This window comes from Perca flavescens, chromosome 21, assembly GCF_004354835.1.
Source record: "Perca flavescens isolate YP-PL-M2 chromosome 21, PFLA_1.0, whole genome shotgun sequence".
Classification (NCBI taxonomy): Eukaryota; Metazoa; Chordata; class Actinopteri; order Perciformes; family Percidae; genus Perca; species Perca flavescens.
In genome coordinates this window covers 11,356,231-11,382,557 of record NC_041351.1, presented here as the reverse complement: position 1 = coordinate 11,382,557, position 26,327 = coordinate 11,356,231, and the positions used below count along the sequence as shown (strand labels likewise).

General features: G+C 39.2%; 2 protein-coding genes across 4 annotated transcripts; one reads left to right on the top strand and one right to left on the bottom strand.

Moving 5' to 3' along the window:
- Window positions 1-13,152: 13,152 nt before the first annotated feature.
- chst3b (carbohydrate (chondroitin 6) sulfotransferase 3b) lies at window positions 13,153-20,208 on the bottom strand. Its single transcript, XM_028568306.1, has 3 exons — window positions 19,973-20,208; window positions 15,451-15,666; window positions 13,153-15,250 (listed from the first exon to the last, which is right to left on the bottom strand). Exons 2-3 carry the CDS (start codon window positions 15,528-15,530, stop codon window positions 14,023-14,025), a joined length of 1,308 nt encoding a protein of 435 aa, XP_028424107.1. The 5' UTR covers window positions 15,531-15,666; window positions 19,973-20,208; the 3' UTR covers window positions 13,153-14,022.
- A 1,191-nt stretch (window positions 20,209-21,399) lies between these two features.
- On the top strand, window positions 21,400-25,661 carry ghitm (growth hormone inducible transmembrane protein). Of its 3 annotated transcripts, none has more exons than XM_028567842.1 (9): window positions 21,400-21,506; window positions 21,880-22,038; window positions 22,455-22,557; window positions 22,922-23,033; window positions 23,341-23,482; window positions 23,674-23,782; window positions 23,975-24,163; window positions 24,757-24,928; window positions 25,045-25,661. In XM_028567842.1, exons 2-9 carry the CDS (start codon window positions 21,907-21,909, stop codon window positions 25,130-25,132), a joined length of 1,047 nt encoding a protein of 348 aa, XP_028423643.1. In that variant the 5' UTR covers window positions 21,400-21,506; window positions 21,880-21,906; the 3' UTR covers window positions 25,133-25,661. The 3 variants fall into 3 exon arrangements, with proteins under 3 accessions (XP_028423643.1, XP_028423645.1, XP_028423644.1); XM_028567844.1 differs by having other exon boundaries at window positions 21,434-21,481; XM_028567843.1 differs by having other exon boundaries at window positions 21,465-21,569.
- The last annotated feature ends 666 nt before the right edge of the window (window positions 25,662-26,327 follow it).

The following is a 26,327-nucleotide window of genomic DNA, read 5'->3' as shown; positions in this document are numbered from 1 at the left end:
AGTTTCTATGAAATCCTTGTTTGTTTGTTAGAGCAAACTTTATTGTTTGTTGGGAAGGATTTATCAGCACCCTGAATCATGTCCTGACTTGAGCCTCAGCAGTAGGTGACAGTGGTATAAGTCAGCTGTAAGCAGCTGTACCGGTGTAGAAATGAAGGTCTTCTGCTGCCCCCCAGGGGTTTATAGAGGAGATCACAGGCAGTCCTTCAGCCAGCAGCTCTTTCATTTCAAGTGATGCAGTTAAAACATGTGTACTGTATGTGTATACGCTAATGCTGAGGGAACAGATCTCAGGACAGTAGGCTGGACATTGTATTCTTTTATATGGATAACATGCTCAAAACAATATAAAACTAAATGCTTGTACTCTTCTTTCAATATCTGTGAAAATACATATTATTTCATTACACTGGTTGTTAGGGCTGCACAGTTCGTATGCAGATTTGCATTTCAATATATTTTATTTATTTTATGTGACAATGTAAAATAATGCACATAATGCAATAATACAACACTGATTGTGTTTTCTTGCAGCTGCTCTGAAGCTGATTTTCAGAAGAGAGTCAGGAAAATGAATCAAATTGGTATTTAAATGAATATTAGAACATCCATGTCCTACCATTAAAAAACAATCATGGCTTATATAACTGAGTATATATTTACTCCAGCTGCACAAAGCAAGGCTTAACAACACGCCATATGTAAAGACGTCTTATTGAATCGCAGTATGGAGCTTCAGTTCACTGTGTAAAGATGAAACGCTGAAGTGCATTAGGACACATAAATGCTCATAACATCTGTTTCCTTTGTGTTGCAGAAGGTATCGCTTTGTAGCAAGCAATATGTGCCATCAGTGACTGGTGGAATAATATTTGTGTTTCCCCCTAAAACAGACACACTGTCACAGAAGCACTTGTCTACATTTTGTAGTTGCTCGAGGAAAATAATTGCCTTATCTGCAACTGTCAAAATGATGAATGCCCTGGAGAGCACCAAGAATTGACTGATGGAATTGGGGGAAAATCTAATCCCTGATCTGAACACTTTGTATAATACATTAACCCCTCTGGTACAATAGGCTGCACAGAAACAGATTTGTATAGACTTGTAGAAATAAATTCTACAGAGGCTGAAGGATCGATAAAAACATCAGGAGTTATGGCATCGTCTGCACCGAGTCAAGCAGAGCGTCAGAAAACATTAAGTGTATTGAGATGTATGCTGGAGTTAAGTCAAAGAACAGATGTCAAAAAATGCAATGTAATGCAAAAAATATCTGCATTTTCTGCCACAGATCAAACTATAATTGATATAGATTAATAGATTGTGGGAAATTGTGTTACAGCAGCCAGGTCAAATACCCGACAAAAACAAATGAGGAGGGTAAGAACCAAAATACAATTGAATAGTGATGTCTAATAGGACTTTACTTCAACTTGCATTGAATATTCACTGTACAATGATATCGCAAGATATTTATAATGGCTCAGTTACTGTATTTGAACGTTTAGATCTTAATTTTTCTATTTTTCAACTACGTGGGGCTGAACCATAAACACAAGCAGTGTTCAGGTGTTGATCTATTCCACGTAGAATAAAAGGGAAAATTAAATTTTTTGTTAAATCTGGTGACAGATCTAAAAATAAAAAGAATAATAATAAAGCAAATTAATAACCAACATGTTTCTTACAATCATTTTCTAGCAGCGTAGAGTTGCACACTTTCCAATATCAATATAAAACATGTGGCAAATGTATACAAAATCACATAGAAAATAATCAAACGTATGTTTAACTCAGTTATCGTGTTCCACTGTTTTGCACTCTGTCTGACAAATCTTTTTCTTTTTTATTTAAAACAAAACTTCAATAACGTCATCATATCATCACTAGATATTTCTAATGAAAGCCAAGAATCGGTCATATTACATTATCACCCAAAAACATGTACTTTACAAAATTAGTATTAAAGGGAATTTTCATTAATAATCAAAGACCAAATGAAAAGGAAACTATATCTTTATCCTGTTATACAAAGGTGCTAGATTGCAATCTTATCGTTGGCTGAACATTTAAGTGACAACTGCAAAGAAATAATGGTTCAGTTAAGAATTCAATGCTAAAAATGAACACAGTGGGATATGCACAGGAGGATGATGGGAAATTATCTCCTCCATCGGTCCACAAGCAGCAGAGTGGAAATCTCACCCAGATATGAAGGGATATCTCGCCTGATTAAAAACCATATTAACTTTTCATAACCTAATGTTCTCAAATGAAGTTTTCTAAAAACGAAAACCTGCGAACGGGTTCTCCCTCTTTTTTGTCACACTTGGGTGGAATACATTATCCCCAATATTAGGAGGGAACATACCTGTAACAGGTTAATGACCTCGCACTTTCCACACCATTTCACTTAGCGGGCCATGGCCAGGAAAAGCTAAACGCTTCACTCCCATCACTAAATTATGAATTAGCCAAAAGGTGAGGCGATTAAAGATTCAACATTTTACGGTTCGACCAATAGACGGTGTCCTCGTTGAGCTTGGGTGGTGATATCTTCAACCATTAGCTGAAAAATGTCTTGATATCCATTACGGAGGGCATGAATATTGGAAGAGGACCACAAATAATCCAGAAATTACCAATCAAAGTGTTTGCGACCTCAGAGAGAAATTACTATCTGTAGTATGAATGAAAATCAACAGCACAATTTCATCTATATACATTAATAAATCAATAACACAGAAAAGCATTAGATCATTGGGAGTTTGAATTATGTGTCATGAAATAGTGGAAATATTTCAACAGTTGTCATTTTTTTTCATCATGATAAATGTTATTTTCAACAATATTAACAAGCATTTTCTTCACCGATTTGACAGGTTTCAAACACTGGTGTTTTCAAACCATCCAAACTCTTACAGTCGCCTCTGCGTGTCACACCTCCTCAGCCTTACCCGCTCTGTAGCGAGCGCTGACAGGTCACATGGCACAAACGGAGATGTCTGAATAATTTGAACAAATGCTAAATCATTGCAAAGCAGCCAGAGAGATCAGCCACGTGAAAGTGAAGTGTTTGCGCTTCCCCAAGGCTCAGTGGCATCTGTTCTACATGTGTGTAGCAACAACATCCATGTTTCACCAATTAATTGTGTTTGTATTAGAGTAAATGTTTGACTTTGAAGTGCTAAAGTGATAATTGGTTGGTCCCTTTCTGGACCCATGTGTTAATGTTCCACAGCATAATGTTAGCCATTTAATGGAAAATCCTTTAAATGGTCAAAAATTCATATTTAATATCAGTGATTTTGAACATGTATTAGTAGCCTACATTTCAAAATCTCAATTTTCTTGGAGTCTTCTTTAAAAAAAGTGTGGAGCAAACATCAGCAGACCAAGACAGGCTGATGAATCTCCTTAATTCTGTGAATTGGAGGGTTGTGGGTCCAATTACGGTCTGTTGGTTTAGCTCGAGGCCACCAGGGAGAGCTGTGCTTGTTTCTCAGAGTCACTGGAACAAACCTCTCCAACAGCCTCAGCCCTGCCACAAGGAAAGTTGTCACTAATTACGACTACACCTCTCTTGACGTATAAGAACCGTAAAAGAGGTGTTTTGCAACAATCTTCTTGTCTAAGTTGAAACATTTGAAAACTTTTTTTTTCTCCAAATGAGGTATTCCCAAATTTTCATCATGAGGAGAGGATACAGATTCTGTTTTACAGTTTTTCCCAATGTTGGACTTTTTTTTTTTTTTTAACCTGGCAAAGGAATTATGTACATGAATCCTCTGCAGGATGTGAGGTTGTTGGGGTCTGTTGCTTCTACTGGCCATTAACTGGGGATTAGTGCTGGTGGGGCACACATCCCTTTAAAGAGGTAATTCCTCACACTTCCTTGCTATAGAAAATCAGGAAGCAATCATAGAAGAAACTATGCAGACGGTCCACACAGGGAAGCCTGTGACCATTTTTCTTCAGTCACAATTAAAGACTTGAAGTATCCGCTGCCATTGTGGAAACTTAGCACGTCAGACAATTCAAGGGGACATCAGAATTAGATCCCGGTCCGTCACGCAAATTGTGTTTAAAACTGAAGGAGGGGAAAGGATAACAGTGAGATCAAATGTTTCTTTCTTTTTTTCTAATTGTAAACAGTGTTTACAAGCTTGTGTAACCCAGCACAGTCACTTCACACTTTCTCATATATCTGTCAACACAATATGATCCAAGCTTGTATATAGCATGGCTATAAGGCTGTAAAAACTTGTTGGAGGGGAGATCCTCATGAAGTCACATAGAGATGCTTGGAGAAGTTGAAGAATATATGTTAGTGAGAGTCATGATTGGGAATGAATGGTTGAGAGAAAGTTATTAGTGCTGTATGTTGGAGCACACTGACCTCTACAGGGACAAAAGGTTACTAGACAAATATCTCCATTGGGATTCTGGAACTCTGCTGACATTACCTTTTCAAACAGAGGAAATTCTTCTTTGTATTATATTTTAATTATACAAAATACCTCACAGTGATTCCCAAGTTGGAAACCTTTTTAAAAGGGGGTTTGTGTGTACTGTACAGCAGCAGGTTTTACACAGGTTTCTCTTTGGTTTCCTCCGGTGGTCTCTCTAGTAAATTGTTAGCATGTCGTCCAAGCCAACCGTACAGTGTTGTATATAGCACTGGGGGTTTGTTCACTCTTTCAGAGCTGTTTCTGTATTTTAAATCACTGACTTTGTAAAAACCAGAGGCCACTTGGTTTTACTTGCAAAGCTAAAATTGAAGGTTGGATATATCACTTGTATTTAAAGTTTGCACGTAAACTGAGAGTTTTGAGGCAGTTTAAAGGCTGCAGTTGTGCTGTTGGGCTCACAGTGGGTGTTTACTCTGTTAGTTTGACGTCAAAACACAAACATATGAATTATCTTTTTTATAAGGTGCAATTCTGCCTTTATAGCTTTGGTTTGTCCCTGTGAGGAGTCTGTAAAGGCAGTCACTCGGCCCATATTCTGTATGTTTTCTCTTTGTTTTGATAATGCCATTTTAAAAATGTTGACATAATGTCAAATCAACTGTAAAACAGTCATTGCAATCATCAGTCTTTTTATTTTCTGGTGGTTTCTGCAGCTGTGTACTTCCCTAAAACTTAACGCTAATAAAGTAACTCAGAAAGAGATGTAGCCAAGACAACGCTTCACAAAACAAACGGGATAAGGAATGTTAAATGTTTATTACTACTACTACTACTTTCTATTTATACAAGTATTGTATTTATATATTAATTTTCCCTACAATCTGCATGCAAGTGAATTAGATGTGAAGTAATTTCTTTCAACAGATTAAATATATGACAGTTAAAGTTACCTAACAGTTAAAAGGAGAACTATGAAAGACGATAGTTAACTTGATGATAAATAAAATGATCAGGAAATTATACACAATAAATCCACACTTAAAGGAGTGTTGTGTACATTCAATTTCAACCCCAACAATTGCAATTAATTCAAGAGAGTAACTGCCTTATTACCTTATATATCTATCACGTAACTCCCCTGTTAATTAGATAGCGTAGACCGTTTGTGATCTGTTCTCTAAAGCTTTCAGGTCAGTAAATAATTGACGTTTGCATGGAAATGAAACATTGCTTCAATCACTACAATCACATGTTATGTTATCTGTCCTTTAGCCAAACATCATCATTGTGACCCAGCTGGAGGGCCCCCGGAGCCACATTTGCTGCTCCCGCTGCCTCAAGCTGCTGCCATCGGATTATCAGCCGCCAGTTTACACGTCAGTCGGCCAGAGATTTGATTAGCAACATCTGTGAAAGAGAAAAGTCAAGGGTGAGCATAGGGACTGACTTATCTGCTTGTGTGAGCAACTGGTCCTTTATGAGCCATGTGAGAGGCCCATGTTGCCTGTGGGTACTGACTGGCACTTTATTTAGATTTTGCATTATGCCAAATAACCACACATTTCCAAATGTATTACTATAGTATGAATTACACGTATTATTACAATTGTAAAGAAATAAGAATAAAGATTAGAAGGAATGTGATTATTATTTGACAAATCTGACATGCGGTGACCCTACTCTGTACAGTGCATTTCAACCTAATCCTGGTTATGTAAAACCCAGATAAAGGTGACTCTAAGTCAGTGTGTTTAGTCAACCGTACTGAATTCTCAAATGCTAAATACAAGCAACTAGGTGTTCCATCATCTTCAAAGTTCAACTCCTGCCCTTGGAAAAGTAAAGAGAGGTGTGCCTCCCCCCTCAGAGGGGCCCCCTTCCTGCACAAACTAACAAAGTACCAAGGTGGTTGAAAAGGGGGAAAGGGGAGGAGAGGCAGCTGTAGCTCAGGTGGTAGAGTGAGTGAGCCATTTATCGGGTTGGTGCTTTGATCCCTTGCTTCTTCTGTCCGCATGTTGAAGTGTCCTTGAGCAAGAAACTGTTCCACAAATTGCCCCAGATGAGTGTGTATGGGGGAGGGGGGTGGGGAGAGGACTGTAAGTCGCTTAAGATAAAAGCCAAACAAATGTAATGTAAAATTTAGATTGTACCAATGTACCAATGACCTGGCAGCACTTGAATCCAAAGTTTATATTTCCTTACCTTTTTTTATACTTTATACAAAAAAATGTATTCATTGTGAGTCATAAGAAGAAAAGTGCTTTCAGTCCAATCAACTGGTGCTCATCTGTCACCAGGTATTAATGAAGGGTCTTGGCCTCACCACCTGTTCTGCATATTCTAGTGCCACGCAGATGTTTTTTGTAGCTGCAGGGGACATCACTCTGAGGCCAGCGGTTGTTGTCCTCTGCGGTATGTGCGGCACCCGTTCAATTTTCCCTGCCTCTGTAATAGTAATAATATAAGTCTTCTCTGTTTTTTGTTAAAAGGTATGCACACCTGAATCTGTCCTCAACAGACACACAGGTGCACGGCATCTAAAAAACACTTTTTACTTTGCCTTTGTGGAGCAGTATGGTACTAGAAAGATATAGCATGTCAATCATGGTTCCTCCAAAGGAATTCTCTTGATGCATTCTTTGTCTCTTATTATGTCATATTTTTGTTTTGTATGGAACACATTCTATAAGACATTTTGTACATATTGTGACTGTTGAACCAGCTTGAACGACAGAACTGGTTCTTTGGATGGCAAAATGTGGGTACATACAGCATTGTAGGTGCCACTTTGGGAATGGGGACGCATTGGCCTCTTTATATAACGTGTTTTTCTCAGAGGGGAATTTTACCAGTACTTGATCTACACCCGCCAACTATAGAAGACCACAGCCTTGTGCACTTGAAATAGAGCTGCTTTGTATACGAGAAATTGCTGGGGCAAAGGTATGAAAATGTTCCCTTCCTGCTGCTCCAGTCAAAGAGAGAGGGAGCGGCCACTGGAAACGGCTGACTTGCTTTCTGCCATGTTGACTCCTCTCACAGGTTTACACAGTGTATGTTTAGAGGAGGCAGAGATAGCATAGGACAAAAGACAAAAGGCGAAGAAAACCATGAAGAGTTTCATTGTTTGTCTGTTGTATATCTCTATTTATAGATCCAAGGATTTAATTTGATAGGATGGCCTGGAAATACCTGCCTAGACTGTAGCATTAGGTGGTTTGATTTATTGTCATCACCACTTCATTCACAATTATTTAAATAGCATTTAGTTAGTAACATTAAACTTGACAAATAACCATATGATCCTCATTTGGTTCTGTTATGAGCTGCATACTGGCCTGCTGTGGTGTAGCACACTGGACAGCGGTGTGTTCGTTTATTTAAGGACTATGGTTTATGTTGAAATGTGGACATAAGCATATTATTGATACAGGGCATAGCTCTATTTTTGTTACTGACCCATATTAAAATTAGCACAGTATAGTAAATATAAAAACATCTATTTAATGTTTGCTATGACAACTCCAAATTCTTAATCCCACAACACGGCACCACAGTCTGTAATTATTGTTGAATTTATACTCAAAATAAACCGCCTCTGTCCCTCGGTTAGTGGTGCATAATGCGCTTTGAGAGACACAAATGATTCTTTGTTTGTCTAGCTTCTACTTTAAGACAAAACTTTCACTTGAAAGTGAGCAGAAAGGTGGGAATGAAAGCCCACAATTTAGATTTTAGAACGTCTGCGGTTCAGTTTCTCCACCATCGTTTCCTACATGTAAAAATGGATCCTCGCTGTCTGCTTCCGGTGGTCATGCTGGTCTGCTCTACAAACATCTTTCATTTGTGGTGACCATGCAGCAGCATCACATGGTTGGTGTTCACATGGCATCTGTTGCGTCAGAAAGGAAAAGGCCTGTCATTACACTGTTGAGGCTTGAGATTAATCTATAATTGGTAAATGCATCAGCACCACATCTTATGGGAAATTAAGACATTCTCTATTGATGCTTAATGTTGCCCATTAGCCACCCTTGCTCCTTCTGCTTCTTTTTAGCCCTAAACTGTAATGTCTGTTTTATTGTGACTAATAGTGGCACTAGAAAGGCACTTACTCTGTATTTGGAGCAAAGCCAGCAGAGTGGGACAAATGGAGCGACCCATTCAGTAGTTCACATTTTTTTTAAAGACCTTTTCGCTCTGGCTTGGTCCTGATACAAAAGGAGGTATTGATGTGAGGAAAGACTGAAGCCTTGTGTTATGCCCACCAGAACTGGCAGAGGAAACAGCTCTTTCCAAAACCTTAATTCAAAATGCAAATGGTGGCACATCTTGAACTCGAGAAACCTACAGTATGCCTATTTTTATTTGAGCTTTTTGCAGTACTTTAGTTAACACACAACACAGACATTTAATAAATGTTTTGAATGTAAAAGTGATTTTATGCAAAGTTTGAAGGATGCAAAATACAATACTTGTTTTTCTTTTTTAATTCTGGTTGTCAACAGTTCTCAGTGTTTTGTACAGACAGCATGCTGTAATGTAAATGTCCCTACAAACTCTTGTTGTCTAACAGGCATGATGTTCAGGTCAGCTTTTCTAAGGCCTAAAGAAACAATTGCAAGAAACAAAGCGCACAAGAATGTGGAAAATCATAAATGTTGTGTGTTTTTCTGGCACAGCAGAAATACATTTGGTGGCTTTGAATTGTCTCAGGAAGGAATGCCAGTCTGGGTTTGAAATATGTGCACAATACATTTCCTTGTTGAGAAAAAGAAACGTAAAGTAAATATGGGAATGACTGAGAATCGGCGCAGCACTTTATCATCTTGTTTTCTTTGCATCACCTGCTGACCTTACTCCAAGTATTTACTTAAACTCTCCCCTCACCCACAAAGCCATTGTTTGCACCGCTGGGGGCTGACTACAACTAAATTTCATGCTAGATAAAACCATGAAATGCCCATGTTATTTCAAACTAGAATAGATATCTAAATTTAGAGTGGGAGTAATGTTTTATTTGGGCTGGGTAGTGGGGTTGGCTGTACTGTACATAAACACTGAGCTCATAGTCAAAATGATAAAGGGTGTTCCAGTGACAACAAATGCAAACCAAGAGAAAACCAAGTAGGGAAGTGAAAGATTACACTGTATTTGGGTGGAAATCCCTGGTGTTTATCACATGCCCCAAGCCCTATAGTACTCTAAGGACTTTTGTAGGGACGAGGTGATTCAACTCTATAGCATCAACACAATTAAAATACAAAGTAGTCGAAACATAAACACAAAATTACTTTACACTTTTTGTAAGAGGTATTATTCTTAAGTAGAATTGTTTTTGGCACCTCGCAGAAAACGACTTTAGAGACTTAATTGTAGGAATGAAAATTGGTTTCTACATTTTTTAAGCTACCACACTCATCACAATTATTGTCATTTTGTATCTTTAAACATTTTAGTGGCTGTAATGGTCAGACAGCTTGAGCCTCTGACCACATCTCGAGGACACTTTTTTCTTGCTAAATCTAAATGCAGAGAAAATGGGCATCTATATCCATTTTGCCAAAAGCCACACTGGTCAGCCACACTGTAGTAGGTTATGTGTCATGTCACAATGTGTGAGTTATGAAATGATTGCATTAATATCTTCAGCACAAAGTTGCCAAATTGTGATTTCAAAAATTTTGACACAACATGATGAAAGAGCCTTTGTCTTCCCCCTGAAAGATGAATGGACACATAGATAAGGATAAAATGATGGGGGTGATGTATGTGCATAAAGTTTTGGCACATCACTGATAAGTTTGTGCTGTCATTGTGTATGAGAAAAACTGGTGTTCATACTGATTTCTACACTGCTTTTTTTTAAAGTACAGTATGTTGACGGTAAACACATCAGTGCAGCTGTATCGGGGAAACCAAACCACATCAGATCTTTGATGTCTGTCTATGGGTTGTATGTGAAGAAACAACATATAACAGCACTCATAAATCCCCAGGTTACCATTTCCTGTTTAAGCTCAAAATTAGAAAAATGTCTGGCTTTAATAACAGCAAGACGGTTGACATTTGCAAAAAAACAGGTTGTATTGCTGGCAATTTCTTTAAAGCAGCATGCTATTGGACAAGAAGTGCTTCCTATGCAAAGTTTGCCACAGAGCTTTAGGCAACTTCTGCTGATGCACTGAAAAACTGCACATATGGATTTTATGTATAGTTGGGAAATGGTCAAATATGAGAGAAAACTTAATGTTTATCCAATACATCAGTTTTTAAATGACTGATGAAAACTCGTCGCTCATCAGTTGTATTCAGTGAGTTCTGTGCATTGAAATTCTGTGCCCACTCCTGGCACAGTCAGTCATTATCACGTGCAACAACCTGAACTGTATGAATTGCATTCCTCATTGTGAGATAATTTACTGCTTATTTAGATTTATTATAGTCTCCGCCCCAACCATCATTATCGCCTGCAACAGCACGACTTTTATGTCTGAATTAACTCAATATCTGTCTGTTTATCACAGATCTTACATCCAGGTATCATTTAGATCCTCTGCTCAGGCTGTTTTGCATATTTCAAACCCCTCATGGTTGATGTGGCAGGGCCCCATATAACAGAGCAGGAGGGTGGGGTTACCTAAATGTTCTCATTTTACTATGGGGGGGGGGTGCTTTAATTCAGTGGAAAGTGGTTATTCTATATTTGCTCCAACCATCCAGTTACTCCACCCTCTACACATCCCACATAAAGCCACTCCAATATAAGACTTTATGGATGCTCAACCTCTTCTTATTAGGTTTACACTCAAGCTGCAGACCTGGGAACACTTCTAATTGAAATAGAACAACCAGCCCAAACTAACCAGATAATGATCGGTTGCTATGAGTGAATGTACTTCTTGCTCTGATGTGGCTTTGCTTGGCAATGTATAAGAGCTCAGATGAGTGAATTAATAAATATTTAAACTAAAAAAGTCACTTTTTTGTGTAAAAGAGAATGACTGAGGCAGAAAGATTGTAGAAATGACTGCCTCCCTGCGTTTCTGTAAGCGGGTGGGGTCAGGTGGACGAAAATGACTTGGACCACATTATATGTAAAGTTGGTAATTACTAGGTTTGGAGACTTAAATAGCCCGGCCCGCAGTGGTAAACACACTGGAAGTCAAGGCAGCTGCCTCCACAGTATCCTTCTTTCTTGCCTCCTTAGAGTGAAGCTAGTCAGTGTGCAGAAAGCTTAAACATTTAGTTTAGAGAAAAAAAAAAAAAAAAAAGCCAGTGACATGCATTAACCATGCACTCAAACAGAAAGTAAGGAGGCTTGGAAATCAGTGAGTGGTTGTGTTTTACAACTAAGACTCCATGAAGTGAACTGTGAATGTTTCTTTTATAGATTTCTTTTTTTCCCACAAAGCATGAAATGGCTCAACAAACTCTTATACGTGTAAATATAAATTATAAATGTGAACCAGCCATGAGAAGTTTTACTGGTATTGAACCAATTAACAGGAAGAGTGTAATGTGTATACTCTATCACAAGTGGTTGTCTGATAGTGGAATAGCTTCGGAAACCCCATCCCCTTACACCTTTCCAACGTTGGATTTGGTGGGGGAGGGTACATACTGTATATTCATGTTCCCGCAAGGATGAATCCTACTTTCTTTGGTGATACCCAGCATTTTCCTTTAACGCCACCATGAGGTTGATATTTTAGTTTTTTAGTAATATCTCAACGACTGTGGATTACTATAAAGTTTGGTGCAGGAATTCATGGTTTCCAAAGGATGAATCATACTGACTTTGGTGATGCCCTGACTTTTCATCTAGCCACACAATGTAGTTGCCATTTGGGGTTTTGAGTGAAATGTCTTTGACAACTATTAAAATGAATTACCATGAAATGTGGTACACATATTCATGTTCCTCTCAGAATGAATTTTGGACTAAATTGGACTAAATTTCAATTTCTTTATTTATGACAAAATAACCATGGTGAACATTTTAAACATTATACCCGCTATTAAACATCAGCATATTGGCATTGTCATTGTGGGTATGTTAGCATGCTGACATTAGCATTTAGATCAAAGCAACACTGTGCCTAAGTACAGCCTTATAGAGCAGCTAGCATGGCTGTAGACTTGTTTGAGACTGTGTCAGGGAAGTGTTGATTCAATTGTGGTCTTTATGAGGCCTGAGTTTGTAGTGTTGTTAGGCAAATAATCTGTGAAGGGTCTCTCAGTGTTGGTGAGTTTACTTGTGTCCACTGTTCCTCTTCGCTAATGTAGTGTTCCTGCATTTGGTATAAATAGCCTACATTGGCAAAGACCCCCACTAACACTGATGGGAGTGGGATACTCCATTGCAACCTTTACACAGTTAGTATTTATTGCAGATGAACTTTTCACTGTGTACTGTATTGACAGGTGTTTTTACACCACATGGTTATCTTTTGCATTGATCTGCAACATCCGCATCTTGCATGCTGTCCTTTGTTCAGTTAAAAAAGATAACTGACAAAGATAATGAAATGGGGAAGCTGTACTCAGTGTACTGTCAGTTGAATGTGAAACTCAGACATGTTTACTAAAATAACATTTTCGCCACAGTTATGGATGCAGTATTTTCATGCCAAAATTGAGATGTTTTCCGGAAATTGTTAAAGAAGCTTTATTGTAACAAACAAAATGCCAAAGGAATAGACTGGAACATCAGCAAACAGTCTAGAAGGCCAGAATATCAGGGCCTCTTTTTATCACCAGCCAAGAGACTTGTGTCAACAGACAGACCTTTCTCGCACAATCCTGCAAACCAGCTGCAGTTGGAATGTTAGCATACAGTGGCAGTGTAAACATGTGTTTTTAGAGAATGGGTCCTTACAATACCGAGGACAACTTCAAACAACTTTTGGCCAATTACAAACATGCATGTATAGCAAACTACAGTATACGTGTGCAAGAAAAGTACAGCTGCAGAGGGGAAGAGAACCTGTGGAGTACATTCAAAACTGGAGTCATTATGACTATTAGCAAAGAAGAAATAAATAAATTAACATGGGACATTACTTCTAAATCTCATGTGTAGAAATGACCTGGCAAAACATTGGTATTTCCTCTTCCTGCCATGAGCATTGCTATGCAAAGCTATTAATTTTTTTGGCTCTGCACAAACATTTCGTTTCAAGTTTCTTTGGTGTGAAAGCAGACTACGGTATATTGCTAACTCAGACGTGTTCACAAACCCACAGCTATCTCCATTAGGACTTTCCTATATTTGCTAAGGAGTTACATTTGGACAGGCTTGCAGGACAAGCAAACGATACAGTTTGGACAGAGAAAATAGTCCGGAGTGCAAAAACAAAGATAGCTTCCTATTTTCACTATTCTATACCCATATGTAAAGTCTCAATATACTTCCTTGCTTCAATGGTTGAAAGCTTAATAGGAATTTTCCACTCAACAATACATTTTCTTCATCAAACTATTTTAAATAGTAAAAAACTTTAAATAGGATAAAATACCCTAATAAATATCAGTCATTCCAGAGTTTTCTGAAAGGTTGTTTTTTTTTCCTGCATCAGGGTTCAGAATGCATGTCTATTAAAGTCTACAAAAAGTTGAACACTTTGTCCTCAATCAAACTAATAGACTTATCTGTTAGCATTTCCTCACTGCTTACAAATTTATATCCAAAAAGCTTCAGCGTTGGTCCACAAACCTTTTGTACAACCTGGGCTATTTTAAATGGTAAACTGAACCTCCATTTCTCTACTTGTTCGGAGGAGTTTTTCTGTGTGGAGTAAACACCGCTGGTCTCCTTGGAGGCCTGGGTGTTCTTCAGGATCCAGGATTTCACTTGCGGCGTGAACGGGATTCCAGTAAACCTGTACATCTCTGTTGCCTTTGTCATGGGGAACCGAGCAATGTCCTCGTACCGCACCAGCATGTAACGCCTGCGTAGCCACGGTGGTTGTCTGAGGCCGATCTCCGCTGACATCCTGATGTTGTCACAGTTCCCTTTAAGCTTTCTCACCTCATCATCATCAATGGGCACATCCCCATCCATAGCCCACTGCTTCCAGTTCTTGTATTTGGCTGCAAAGGCCACCATGCGTGAGGCTAGTACAGCTCGAGGATCCCGAACAAGCTGAATGAATTTCACGTCAAGGCGTGGGTCCTCAGTCAGAGGACGAAGGTTCTCCAGCTGCCGCACCCTCACTGACTTGATGGCCCTGTGCTCCTTTTGGAGGCAGGACTCAGACGCCATGGTCAGGTTCAGGGGCCCACAGCGTCTGGTCCTGCAGCGATAACGCTCAAAGACCCCTTTGATGACGGGGCTGCAGACCGACTGTTCACACAGAGAGCTGCTGGACTCCCTGCGGAAGAGGGCAGCGGTGATGTGGTCCACAGGGACGGGGTCGATGAAGCTTTCCAGCAGGGTGAAGTCACACAGCAAGAGCTGCTGAAGCACCTCGCGGTACGCCTTGGCTGCTGCTGTGGCGTTGGTGCCACCGGTCTCCAGCGTCAACATCTTCTCCACGTGCCACAACGGCTCAAACAGGTAAAACATGTTGTCGCCCTGCTGGTTGAAAAACTCGCCCACAAACGAAGAGCCCGTCCGGGTGGTAGCTAACAGGAGGATGTGTTTCCTGCCCCTTGTCACCACCTCCTGGTGCTGGCTGTAGTTCTCCAGGCGCCGCTTCATCAGCGTGAAAGCAGAGTCCATCTTGCTGAGTGAGGTAAAGGAACCATTGTGCTTCAGCAGTATGTGGGAGATACCACTGGGCTGTAGAGGGGTCTGGGGGGTCTGCTTTAAGGTGAGCTTATCTGACACCCTGTAAGTGCGAGAGGAGTCACAGAGTTTTATTATCTTTCAAAGTTAACAGAAAGAAGTCATAGCCGTGTTATTTAACTCAACATTTGCAGCAATTTTGTGTTGGTGAAGCGGTTTTTGTTAAATATTTGTTAAAAGCTTAAACACACAAACCTGCTGGGAATTATTAAAGCACTCCATTGATCACTGAAATGGACTTACCTTGAGATAATGTTGTTTTCCTTCTCAATGATAACAAGTGCCACAATAAAAACAATGGGTATTGTGTATTTGATCCTCATTCTTGGATGTAGCTGTGCCTGGATATGCTTTTACAGACTGCTTCTTAATGGGTTCTGCCAATCTTGCAAGTCTCCAGTCGCCTTCTTAAAGAGCCTTCCAGTTATTTGTATTCCCCGTTGTAGGCGATGTTTCATCCTGTAAATGAAATGAACATCAACCTGTCAGTTACACATTTTGCACATTTGAGCATGGCGGTGAGTAAGTACTTTGGTCTCAATTCTTTCTGTCGAAACATATCAAGGTATTTGTTTTAACCACTCATGGAAATGGGGAAGTTGACAGTCTATTGTTGCATATGTAAAACTGCACTGTAATTGCCAAGTCAGAGTTGTGGTTATACAGAGTGCTTCATCTTTCACATTGCCTTTTCTTTCTCTATTTTTTATTCAAGCACATCATCACTGTACTGTGTTCTGCAAAACCAACTATGGAGGCATTTACCTAGAGACAAAAATACCATATCTCGAGAAGGTAAGAATAGAACATAGCTGAGTGTGCTAGACTGGAATCTAAGCCAGTTCTTCCCACGAGGAAGTCCGTGTTATCTTTAGGTGCACCAGTGCATTTTAGGAACATGACCACCCACACTGCAAGACCGAAGGCTGGTGCACATAGAAAAGCTGTATTTATGAGTCAGTCTTTGTAAAAAAACAATTGTGAGAGGACAAGTGAAATATGACTGAGAGACTCCAACCAAGCACAATTCTGTAATTAAACTGTAATAAAACAACTGCAAAGCTGCTTGCTTAAAATCTCAGTTGTCTGAGTTAGAGTGATAATCCTACCTCCCACTTATATGGAAGCAGAGCAGTGCGGTCCAAACTGCCAGCTGCTCCTCCATGTCAACACTGGGAGGAGACCTTTTCAACAGAGGCCCACAGTGACATGGTACAGTAGACTATCTGGTGGCGGGCTAATGGCTTGCTGCTTCCCCATAATATGCCTTTGTACTTCTAAAACACTGACTGACACTAGGGGGACACATGTCCCAACGCTGAGATGTATAACTGCACAGTGCTGAAATTGAAGGGGAAAGTCTGCATGTCGTGGAGCCATAAATTGTAGTGCTCTGAGCCTGCAGGCTGTTCAGTAGTTGTGTATACTCTGTGGAGGGCGGGCAGTGGGTAGTCAAATGAAGATAAGAGTGGATTTAATTATGCCTATGTGTATTTGGGAATGTCTTCCACATTCCTGAAAGATTGATATTTTAAGATAATGGCAGCTTGGCTCAGATCCCTGACTAATCTTCGGATTTTAGCATAATCCTGCCTTACCTTGTCTGCCTGTGAAAGGGTCAATAACACAGCAAAAGTAAATGAGACAGTCTCTACCCTGAGGAAATTGGCAATATGTCAGTTTGATGTGTGCCCACAAAAATGCCTAAGTTAGACATTTAGAAACATTAAATGTGTACAGTCTGTCTTTTTAAATCCTGAATCAGACATCTGGGTTTGTGAAAACAATTGTTTATTGGCTACGCACAGACTCCTGAGTATGTCTGTGATTTCTTATAGATCACTTTTAACCGGTTGCAGGTCTAGCCTCGGGGCCAAAACATTAGTGAAACTGCTGCTATTAATCAGCAGAGCCACAAGTCAACAGGCCAACATTTCTCTAACTTCAGCAAGGTAGTCGTGTGTTTGACATGAAACAAGCAGCATGGTGTTGGAAGCCTGATACAAGAGCATAATTTTCTAAATTCTGGTGAGCCTTTTTAAGTTTCTGTGTAACACGTCTGGAGGTCCAATTCTCACACCCTGTTTCAACCTTTGTCCCGGGCCAGTTTTGAAGCACAGAAGCCAGTTCAAATAACTGCACTCTAAACACAGGGAAATGGTTGGACCCTTCCTGCGAAATTCTCTGAGGACGAATGGGAAGTTTACAGTTCCAATAGAGCATGGTTGACGTGGAACGGCGTGTAATGAAATGGCTTGTCTACTGAGACACATTTTCATCGGGAGGAAAAATCCGCTCTGTCTTGCACCACCCTGCCACAACCACAAAGGTCTCTTTACACAGGAGTAAGTCTAAACCTCCTTTGGGCTGAGATCGCAGAACATAAACTCCCAGGTCACTCACACGTCACAGCGTCAGTAACTAACCCCCTGATGTAACAAGTCATGTTGAACATCAACGTCAGATAGTCAGCTGCACCAAAGGATATTACTTCTTTTACTAGTCTTTTAGTTGTCAGTGGTCATTTAACATTGTACAAATAAAGTCACAGTTTGTGTAAGTAAACCACCAGAATATCTTAGTAAATCTACCATTTTAGAACAGCATATATGGTCTGCAGTTTTTTTCTACTGTGACTGGACGGCAAAAATGATTTGGCCTAATGAAAGAGACACGAGTGACTGTTCGTTCAGTGAAAAAGTTAATTTGAAATCAATTTAGAGTACTAGACTATATATTTAAACGCACAATACAGTATGTGTGTTTAAAATGATTGCTCAGGAGGTTTTCACCGGGAGCCAAATCATCTCCTCCTTTGCAAAGAAACCAAGCTGGTGATTAAAACCGGTAAAAACACTGAATAAAGCAGTTTTGCATTAAAAATCTGTTTCTCTGAATCTGTTCGGCGGATACAGGACATCCCGGAGGGGCTGCGAGTCGCAGCGAAAATATATGGTTACAAACAATCTAAAAAGTGTAATGTAAAAATGTGGCTTCAAACTAGATAAAAAGTCCATTCATGACAGCTTCTGGAAGACACCACAATGCTGACGAATGTGCAAAGAGGATATGACCATACTAACAGGCAACTAATTGTATGGACCGTTATCTTGATTAAAATTACTAATTTCTCTGGGTTTGAACATTGTTGGAAACATTCGGGATAATGTAAGTACACAATTCATCAAAAATATATAACATAGGTCTAGTCCTTTTTATACATTTTAGTCTGTAAAAGTTACATATTATACCTTTTAGCAGTTTTATTTATCTCTATATATAATTTAAAACTAAGCAAAGTAAGCCACATCAACAATTCATCAAGAAAATAAGTGGTCTGAGGTTTTGTCATTTATATGGTAAATTGGATGTACACCAATTATCTCAGCTTACTGCATCTGCTGTGTAAAGTAAAAAAAAAAAGAAAACACACATGAGCTGACATTGTTGAATATTCACAAACCACTGAGGCATATGACACTTTTGATCATCTACTCATAACAAAACCACCACTGCACCATTTATCATCTTGCTACAAATGCTTTTAATAGCTGCCTCTTATTTAATGTAAATCTTATGTGAAGACAAATTGAACACCACCCAGGCAAACCCACTTTGCCTGCGATATTGCAAGTGAGCACTATATGTACAAAATAGTTTTCATTTGTGGCCAACAGATAAAGGACATTTATTTTAGATCCTCTCTAAAATACAGTATGTAGGCATGATAATTACAGGATGCGTGTCTCAATACACAAAAATAACAGAATACAATACTTTTGAAAAATAATGGCAGTGTAAGATTGGGCATTATACCACTATATACAGCATGAGATGTTAGAAATTTGTAAACCATCATTTTTTCTGTACTGGTTTTACCGTGATATCTATCTTTGTAATATTTCTTTTTATTTTGAAGTAATTGTTGTGTAATTTATTTCATAAATTCATCAAATTAAGATTTTTCATTTACTGTAAAACACATCATCAGCCTTTTAAAAATGGGATGCATTGTTACTTCAGGTATTTAATTAGCCAAACACAGACATCCCCATCTGGTTATTTTATCTATAAACATGTTTCTTAATTTACTTTCCAGAATATGTACATTTTACAATCATGACTAGATTGCAGAAAAGTTTGTTCTTGGTCCGACTGACTGACATATGTCCATTTCTAGTAGGCCTACAAAAAGAACCTTGTCTAAACATCTTTAAAAGGACACTGGAGTATGGCATGCATGCATGCTTAATTAAATCTGAGTGTAGGCGAGATTAATGCTTGTTGATGGAATATGTTTGGGACAATGTGGTGATTTTGCAAATAGTAGATGTAGTGGCCATGCAGCACAAGTCAAAAAAAGTATGCACAAATGATATTATTATACATCCAGACAGAGACTTAGCAACTTTTCTGTTAATTTATAATTTGGTAAGTCGTACTGCAACAGTCATAATGCAACAGTGGGTCTCTGGGGAGCATGTGCTGCATTCAAAGGTCAAAAGGACAAACCGGCCAAACTGAAGTCATGCTTTCTTAATAAGAAAACTCTTTAAAAGGAAAAAGCCACTTTGCTTCAACTTTTATGTTAGAGATCCACAATTGTTTTATGGTGATTTTATTGTAGGCTACTTTATGTTTATTTTATTTTTTTATTAGGGTGTCATTCGAGTTTACAAATTGCCATTGTTATATTATTTGTTAGCCTTTGATATTTATAAAATATCATTCAAATGTATAAGGTTTATCCGCTCTCCATACCCACCATCATGATCAGCTGCGGTGTCTGAAGGCGTCCCGCTTTGGTTCACGCGTAAAAAGTTTATCAGCCTTTCCTCAAAGAGAAGAGCGACTCCGGATATAATTTAATTCCATTACTTCCCAATACTTCACTCCTGTAACAAAAAACAGTCCGATCCGGAAGAAGAAGTAGCTCTACTAGTTTTGGTAAGTAAAACCTTTGGGTCTGATGGACTCATGTTTGAGGAGGCTGCAGGTCAGGCAGCCCGCCGAACTGAATGACAAGTCTGTGAACAGTTGAGACTCAGTGAATCACATGGGAAAGTTTGGTTCAAAGGAGCGGAGCTTCAGGCAGGAGGTACACTGCCACTGCCCCTCACAGACTCAGTTTGTAGTCTGTGATAAATTGGCAAATAAACTTAATACACATAAAACACATGGTAAACAATGCGAGGGGCTGATACTGTTGTTATGTGCCGGAGTGCCGCTGTTATTTAGGCCTATTTTATATTTGTATTGATGTATGCTAGTCACAACAAAAGAAGAGGCAAGTACTCCACCTAGTGGAAATATAAAATAATGTGCGTCTCAGTGTAGCCTATACATTGTTCTGTACAAATAATCACAAAACGCTTACAGATTCTGTCTATAACGTGATGTATGTTAGGCTAAATTAAATTAAAAAACAAGTCATTCCTAGCCTACTACATTTCAAGAGGAAATAGGCCTATACTTTTTACCCCACTACATTTATCTGACAGCTGTTATTTGTTACTTTTGTTACATTTTGAGATCAGTTCTTAAAATATATTGTATGTAAAGTAGTTTAAATGAGATACAGTTGCAGCATTAACACATCACTCCTAACACATTACTGCATCAGTACAACAATGGGGAATTGTGAATTATGAGTAGCTGGCTAATTTTTGGGGTGGCAGTAGTAGTCCGTTGGGTTGGGAATCGGAGGGTCGCTGGTTCAAGTCCCTGAAGTACGGAGTGTGGACTGGTAGCTGGAGATGTGCCAGTTCACCTCCTGAGCAAGCCCCCCTCGCCCTCCAGCCGGTGGCTCGGAGAGCATGCAGTAGTCGCAGCCCCCTCACTCTAACATGTCTCCATTTGTGCATGTAAAGGACCTGAGCATGTATTTGTATTTCAGGCCTGTATGTAGCGTGTTCTAACAACAGAGTGAAAAAATTGTACTTTCCCCACCGGGGATCAATAAAAAGTATAAATTAAATTACTTTTGAGACTTTAAGTAGGCTACCCTTTGCTGATTAAATAATACATCTGCACTTTCACTTATATTAAACATTGAATGCAGTACTTGCTCATTTTATTTACATTTTGGTATTTCTATTTGATCTATTATAATCTGAATAGGCCTGCTCTTCAACAACTGATTATGGAGCCCGAATTAGGACTACAATTCCCATCAAACCTGTCGCATAATGATGACGCACGATTGGAGAATTTTCACGAAGGTTGCAAAACAATTGCGTCAATAAATTGCGCACTAGCTACAGTTTCCAGAAAGGTGAACGTCGAACATTGCTCTCTTGGTAGTAACTTTAATTTACATCAAAATTTCTTGAAATAGGACATCAGATAATTCATTGTTAGTGGTAAGAGTTAATGTATGTGGTCAGGCTGAACATCGTAATACCAGAAGTTCCCAAAAGACTAGCGAAATTAGCTAGCTAGTCTTTAACGTCCCGCAGCTAGCATAATGTCATGTGAGCTAACGTTAGATAACTAACGTGAAATGTATTATTTTTTTTTTAAATGGCCAGTGGTATTGCTACAGTACTTTTAACGGTGTTGCCTAACTGGTTTTTGACTTTACTCAAATATACTGTAGGCCTGTGTGTTTAAACTTTATGTAACACGACTGTCGCTTAGTGTAAGTTAACAGACGCTCAGTTTATCTTTCAGATTGATACAGAATAATATACTGTAACCATGTTGGTGGCGAGGTTGACGTGCCTGAGGAGTCTTCCTCTCGCCGGGCTCCGTCCTGTGCTGTCACAGGGCTCCCCAGCCCTGAGAGCACCCACCCTGAAGGCCTGTCCACCCCTGCTCAGGCCCCAGCAGGTACTGTCAACCCCAACAGGCTGCTATTCATGGCTCTCTACACTTCTCTAAGCTTTCTGATTGCTACTTTCCATTATGACAATTTGAGATGTTGGCAACAATTGAGAGGTCTGACACAAGGCTTAAAAACAGTCCTGTAATAGATGGGTCACAAATTTGAACCGTGCAGCGTCTGTCTTGTACCATCAGTGCCCCTATTAATTGAATTTAAACATCTTTCTCTGTAGTTTCTGTCATCACGACTGCAAGCAAAACACCTACATTGTGAAATGATAGTTGAAATGAAGTCCACTGAAATGGTGTATCCACACCACAGTATGATCATTGTCAGTTTTTATTAACAAGGGTGGGTGTGAAATCCCAGCCACAAAATCAACAATTGCAGTTTTGTGTAAAATTTATTTTTCTTTCACCAGGGTTATTCCTCCAAGGCCAGATTTGGTTTCCGCCGTGGGAAGACAACCAAAGACCAGCTCAAAGAAGCAGCTTTTGAACCAGCAACAGATACCGCCATTAGAAGTAATCACTATTACATATACAAGTTAAATATACTATTTAATATATATATATATATATATATATATATATATATATATATATATATATATATATATATAAAATATATATATATAAAATATATAATATACTATACTACATGCTGTTACGTAGAGTGCACTGTTACATAACTGAACTGAAATATGTTATGCAAACATAATGAGTTTGCATAGTTTAGATCCTTCTTTAATGGCTATCTAAATTGCCATAATGCCAAAATATCCTATTGAATCACAAATCCTATATCTGTGACAGTCACTGTGTTTATCAGTAATTAATTAATGCATGCAATGGAAAATATGTAAAATATTAATTGTTGTGTCCACAGTTGACGGCATGGGAAGAATGGTTCTGGCTGGAGGTGCAGCAGTTGGCCTTGGAGCTTTGTGCTACTATGGACTCGGCATGTCCAATGAAATCGGTGCCATTGAGAAAGCAGTGTGAGTAGCAGCTTTGTGTACAAGCAGCTCTTTAATTTTGTTTTGAAGCATAGGCCAGTAGTGATGTCGCAGTGGATATGACACATGCCTTAGGTGTGGGAGATCTGGGTTCAATTCCCACTGCGATTCATCAACCAATGTGTCCCTGAGCAAGACACTTAACCCATAGTTGCTCCAGAGGCTTGCGGCCTGTGACATATGTAGCAAAGTCGCTTTGGATGAAAGCGTCAGCTAAATGACTTGTAATTTAATGAAAATCTTCCTTCTAAGAGCTCTATATTTACCTTGATCTTCCCTCTCTGTGCAGGATCTGGCCTCAGTATGTGAAGGACAGGATCCACTCCACCTACATGTACTTTGCAGGCAGTATTGGATTGACGGCTTTGTCAGCTGTAGCAGTGAGCAGGACCCCGGCACTTATGGGTCTGATGATGAGAGGATCTTGGCTGGTAAGCTTTATAACTCACGTAGACCCAACATAGGTCCTCACTGCATTGCAACATTTATTTTCAAATTAAATTGAAGGCTAATACGCAGTGGAGCTGGTTTGGTAATATCTGTACTTTTCAAAACTGACTCAAAGAACATAGGTGTATTTACAGGTTATTAATATGAATGCCTGATGTTTGTTCTAACCCAGGCTATTGGAGCAACTTTTGCGGCTATGATTGGTGCCGGCATGCTGGTCAGGTCCATTTCATATGAGCAGAGCCCGATGCCCAAACACCTGGCTTGGATGTTCCATGCAGGTTTGTAAGACAATGTCTTATTCTCTTATTTTGTCCCACTCAGCTGTTGTTTCTGTTATGTAGGTGCCTCAGTTTGACACTAGAGGGCAGTCATGTAAAGGCAGAGAATAACATCTAGTCGTTTGGCACAGATCTGTGTTGTTTGTTGTAAATGTGGTATTCAGTTGTCTTTTTACTTAATTTACTGATTAGGTGTGATGGGGGCTGTCATCGCTCCTCTTACTCTCCTGGGAGGGCCTCTGGTGATGAGGGCCGCCTGGTACACCGCTGGAATTGTGGGAGGTCTGTCTACTGTGGCAATGTGTGCCCCTAGTGAGAAGTTCCTCAATATGGGCGGGCCATTGGCTGTTGGCTTTGGAGTGGTCTTTGCTTCCTCAATTGGTTAGTATAATGCAGTTTCACCTCTTAAACTTGGTCTCAGGTGCACTACATGCAGTACTGAATGCAAGTTTTGGGGTTTTCAGACTGAAAATGGCATTGCGTTAAGAGTACAGAAGTCAATATGACATGACGTGTACATAATGCTTAATTATAGACAATAGCCAGGTATAAGATGTTTTTATGAGAAAATTCACTGACACAAAAAATCAAAATTAAATCACAACCAAAGTGTTCATTTTCACACAACTAATCCATTTTGCAAATTAATTTGGTTGATGTCACACAAGAGAAAAGTATCTTTGTTCTGTCGGAATTAATTTGCATAATCTATAAAAAATAAATAGCACACATATCTACCAATTATGATGCTGTCAGATAAAATAGAACAATTTGTCACATACATGTATGTTTATTAATAAACTGTGCCAAGCAGCTTAACATCTCATTCATTTTATAAACCCTTTAGGAAGGTAGCTAATCTATCAGCTACATACATATTATTATAATTATTATCATTAATTATTTAGGTCTGTGTGCTATCACTTTGAATCTGTACTTGTCAGTCTCAAGGCCAATCTTCTCGTCTTTTTCAGGATCAATGTTCCTGCCACCCACCTCAGCGTTCGGAGCAGGCCTGTACTCTGTGGCCATCTACGGAGGCCTGGTCCTGTTCAGCATGTTCCTCCTCTATGACACACAGAAGGTCATCAAGAGGGCAGAGACACACCCACTCTATGGTGTACAGAAATATGACCCCATTAATGCGTAAGTCACATCAGAAAATATTCACTCACACTATTACACTTTAAATGCTGTTTTCAGCAGAATGCTAGTAATGTACTTGCACCAAGGTAGGGATCTCATTCTTCTTTATCGTACAGGTGTATGGGGATTTATATGGACACACTGAACATCTTCATGAGACTGGTGATGATTCTGGCTAACGGTGGCGGCGGCAAAAGGAAGTAAACCGCAGCATCCTGACTTGAGCTTCAGTTTTACCTTCCACAGAGCTAAACAAAAACATATTTTATTACTAGCAGCATACGCCAGGTGTTCTCTTAGTGATTAACTGGTAAATATACATGAATGCTTTGCAAAAGTGTGAAGAAGACCAATCGTTGTATATTGATAACACCCTGAGAGCTCTTACCTTGGTTGTGGAAGTATCTGGTTAACCCTGGGGGTTACAGATGAGTTAAATCTGTCTGTCAGCATAATTTTGCCTGCCTCAGATGTCGTTTGTATTCTTCATGTTTTTGTATTTATTTCAACTTGATGGTGATGTGTTTCTGTTTCTATAAGGATGAAAGTTCAAGAATATCTGGTATGTGCAAAAGAAATGTATGATTCAGACTCAGTACAATAAATGACCACAGTATACACTGATATTGCACTTATGAGATGGGTTAATGAGGTTGGCACTAGTTCATATATTTCTGAGAAAATAAACCGTAATTTCAACAATGGAATTACTCAATAAACAAGTCAAAAGTGATGTTTTTTTTGTGTGATGGTTTATTATTATTATTATTATTTATATGTTGAAAAGTGATCATAAAATCCAGCAGAGGTTGCGCTGAGATGACTCCTGTTATAGGCCTTTTTCCCAGAACACAGTAGGTATGTCACTGTAGGAAAAACCCTATTATTAAATACTAAAATTAATTATGGCTGAATTCTATTTAGCTGCTTTGGTTTTCAGGGTATTATTCAAGGTGGCTCAATCACTATTTTCAATTTCAATTCAATTCAATTTTATTTATAGTATCAAATCATAACAAAAGTTATCTCGAGACACTTTACAGATAGAGTAGGTCTAGACCACACTCTATAAATTCCAAAACCCCAACAATTACAGTAATTCCCTCAAGAGCAAGCATTAGTAGTGGCTATTGCGACAGTGGCAAGAAAAAACTCCCTTTTAGGAAGAAACCTCGGCAGACCCAGACTCTTGGTAGGCAGTGTCTGACGGGCCGGTTGGGGGCGTGATGAACAGTGGTGATAACAGTCACATTAGAAGTCACATTGACTTCGAAGGTTATCGTGGAAGTTCATGTCATAGCAGGGCACATCGTGTCATACTGAGTAGTGCAGTCTCCTATACCGGATCCTGACTACTCTGTGCGTATGAACATCACAGCAGGGCGTTGCGGGATGTAAC

What these genes read in the sequence shown, in the direction of transcription:
- chst3b (XM_028568306.1), bottom strand. Translation starts at nt 15,530, where the DNA reads ATGAGGATCAAATACACAATACCCATTGTTTTTATTGTGGCACTTGTT. An exon ending in GAAAACAACATTATCTCAAG is followed by an intron (nt 15,251 to 15,450) that starts GTAAGTCCATTT and finishes TCGCACTTACAG; the next exon opens with GGTGTCAGATAAGCTCACCT.
- ghitm (XM_028567842.1), top strand. Translation starts at nt 21,907, where the DNA reads ATGTTGGTGGCGAGGTTGACGTGCCTGAGGAGTCTTCCTCTCGCCGGG. An exon ending in TGATGAGAGGATCTTGGCTG is followed by an intron (nt 23,483 to 23,673) that starts GTAAGCTTTATA and finishes GTTCTAACCCAG; the next exon opens with GCTATTGGAGCAACTTTTGC. An exon ending in AAATATGACCCCATTAATGC is followed by an intron (nt 24,929 to 25,044) that starts GTAAGTCACATC and finishes TTTATCGTACAG; the next exon opens with GTGTATGGGGATTTATATGG.